Source organism: Pteropus vampyrus, unplaced genomic scaffold, assembly GCF_000151845.1.
Source record: "Pteropus vampyrus isolate Shadow unplaced genomic scaffold, Pvam_2.0 Scaffold14952, whole genome shotgun sequence".
In the NCBI taxonomy this organism is placed as follows: Eukaryota; Metazoa; Chordata; class Mammalia; order Chiroptera; family Pteropodidae; genus Pteropus; species Pteropus vampyrus.
In genome coordinates this window covers 1-1,415 of record NW_011903733.1, presented here as the reverse complement: position 1 = coordinate 1,415, position 1,415 = coordinate 1, and the positions used below count along the sequence as shown (strand labels likewise).

The following is a 1,415-nucleotide window of genomic DNA, read 5'->3' as shown; positions in this document are numbered from 1 at the left end:
GTTTCCATGGGCCCGGCTGTGGAGGTGATTCAGTATGGGTTTCCTTGACCTGTTCTGCTGTGCCGACTCCTGCCTCCTGAGAGCAAATTATCATCCTTCCTTCCTTCCTTCTATTGGTGCAGTGCACATGGAGCTCTCCCCTACATACTGTCATTAGGTCCTCACTGCAGCCCAGGTGACCCGGCTCCTGCCTCTGTCATCTCTAACAGTTGGGAAACCAAGGCGTGGGTGAGGAATGTGGGCCCAAATCGGCCACCGACAGGCCAAGTGACCTGGACAGTTCTTCCTCACTCTGGGTCTCAGTTTCCCCACCTGTATAATTAAGAGGTCCAATTAAGATCTAAGGCTTCAGTCTCCACCTCATAAGCTCCATGAGGGCAGCAACCATGTCTGCTTTGCCCGGTGCCGGGTGCCCAACAGCCTCAAGTAGCTGGCATTTAATACGTTCGACCAGGCAGCCCCACCCCATCAGTTGCTCACACTCCATGGTCATTCGTTGCCACGAAAGATGAAAAGGCAGACAAGAGTGAGAGATGGACTTTTTTCAACCAAGCATGATAACGTGGCTTTCTCTCACTGCCTTCTCACCTGCTCTCTTTGGAAGAGGGAAGAGTGGGCTTAGATGTGGTATAGCTGGAGCTGCACATAGCTCACAGCCTCCCCTGTGTCTCCACAGCTGTTGATCTGGGCATGCCCGTGCGGCTGTGATGGACCATTATGCATCACGGGAAAATGTGGTCAGGAAGCCCTGTGTGAAGAACCTGTAGAGTCCCCTATGACTCTGGCAGTCCAGGAGAAAAGGGACATAAGCTTACCTGGTTTCTGGGGAATCCTGGACACAGGGCTGGCTGTCATCACCTGCTGGGCCTTCACCACGTCCCAGTCCTGGCTGGCCCTGTCATCATGCTGGGGCCTCCTTCGTGGCTCCCTGGAGCAACTGGGTGGCTGGATGCCCAGGGCTTTGGGCAGCTTTGGTGCTCCTTGGGTGTCTCTGCAGGCTGAGTTGTCCCCACTCCTGCTGACCACCCTGTCCTTCTCCAAGTCCATGAGCCCTGCCTCTCCCTGCAGGCCCTCCTCGCCGCCACTCTCCTCAGCTTCCAAGGCCAGACACCTGTAGCTCCCATCAGGGATCCGGAAGGCACAAGGGGTAGGTCTGCCTTCACTGGGTCCAAGGACCGGGGGTTGGAGGTGGGGGCCCAGCATGGTGCTGCCTCTCCTTGGCAGCACTGCAGAGAAGCTGGGGCCTGGGCTGGTGCTGGGGCCACCTGTGTGAGCCCTGGTCTCTGCTTCTCTCTGGGCCTCCTCTGGCTCTCTGCAGCTTTGCCTTCTTTAGCTGACTCACAGAGGTGGGGCGAGGTCCAACTGCGGGGCCTTCCTGGGCTGGGTGGGGTGGTGGGCCCCCAAGCCCTCCTTCT

At 57.7% G+C, this 1,415-nt stretch overlaps 1 protein-coding gene across 1 annotated transcript; it reads right to left on the bottom strand.

Annotated features, from left to right (window-relative positions):
• On the bottom strand, nt 1-1,409 carry LOC111735099 (synaptopodin-like). The gene is made up of 2 exons (XM_023526883.1): nt 816-1,409; nt 1-76 (listed from the first exon to the last, which is right to left on the bottom strand). Exons 1-2 carry the CDS (start codon nt 1,201-1,203, stop codon nt 30-32), a joined length of 435 nt encoding a protein of 144 aa, XP_023382651.1. The 5' UTR covers nt 1,204-1,409; the 3' UTR covers nt 1-29.
• Between the last annotated feature and the right edge of the window lie 6 nt (nt 1,410-1,415).

Bases quoted from the DNA above. Each gene is read 5' to 3' on its own strand.
- LOC111735099 (XM_023526883.1), bottom strand. From the start codon at position 1,203: ATGCTGGGCCCCCACCTCCAACCCCCGGTCCTTGGACCCAGTGAAGGC. The intron at 77-815 runs GTAAGCTTATGT...ATTTGCTCTCAG, and splicing joins CAGGATTCCCCAGAAACCAG to GAGGCAGGAGTCGGCACAGC.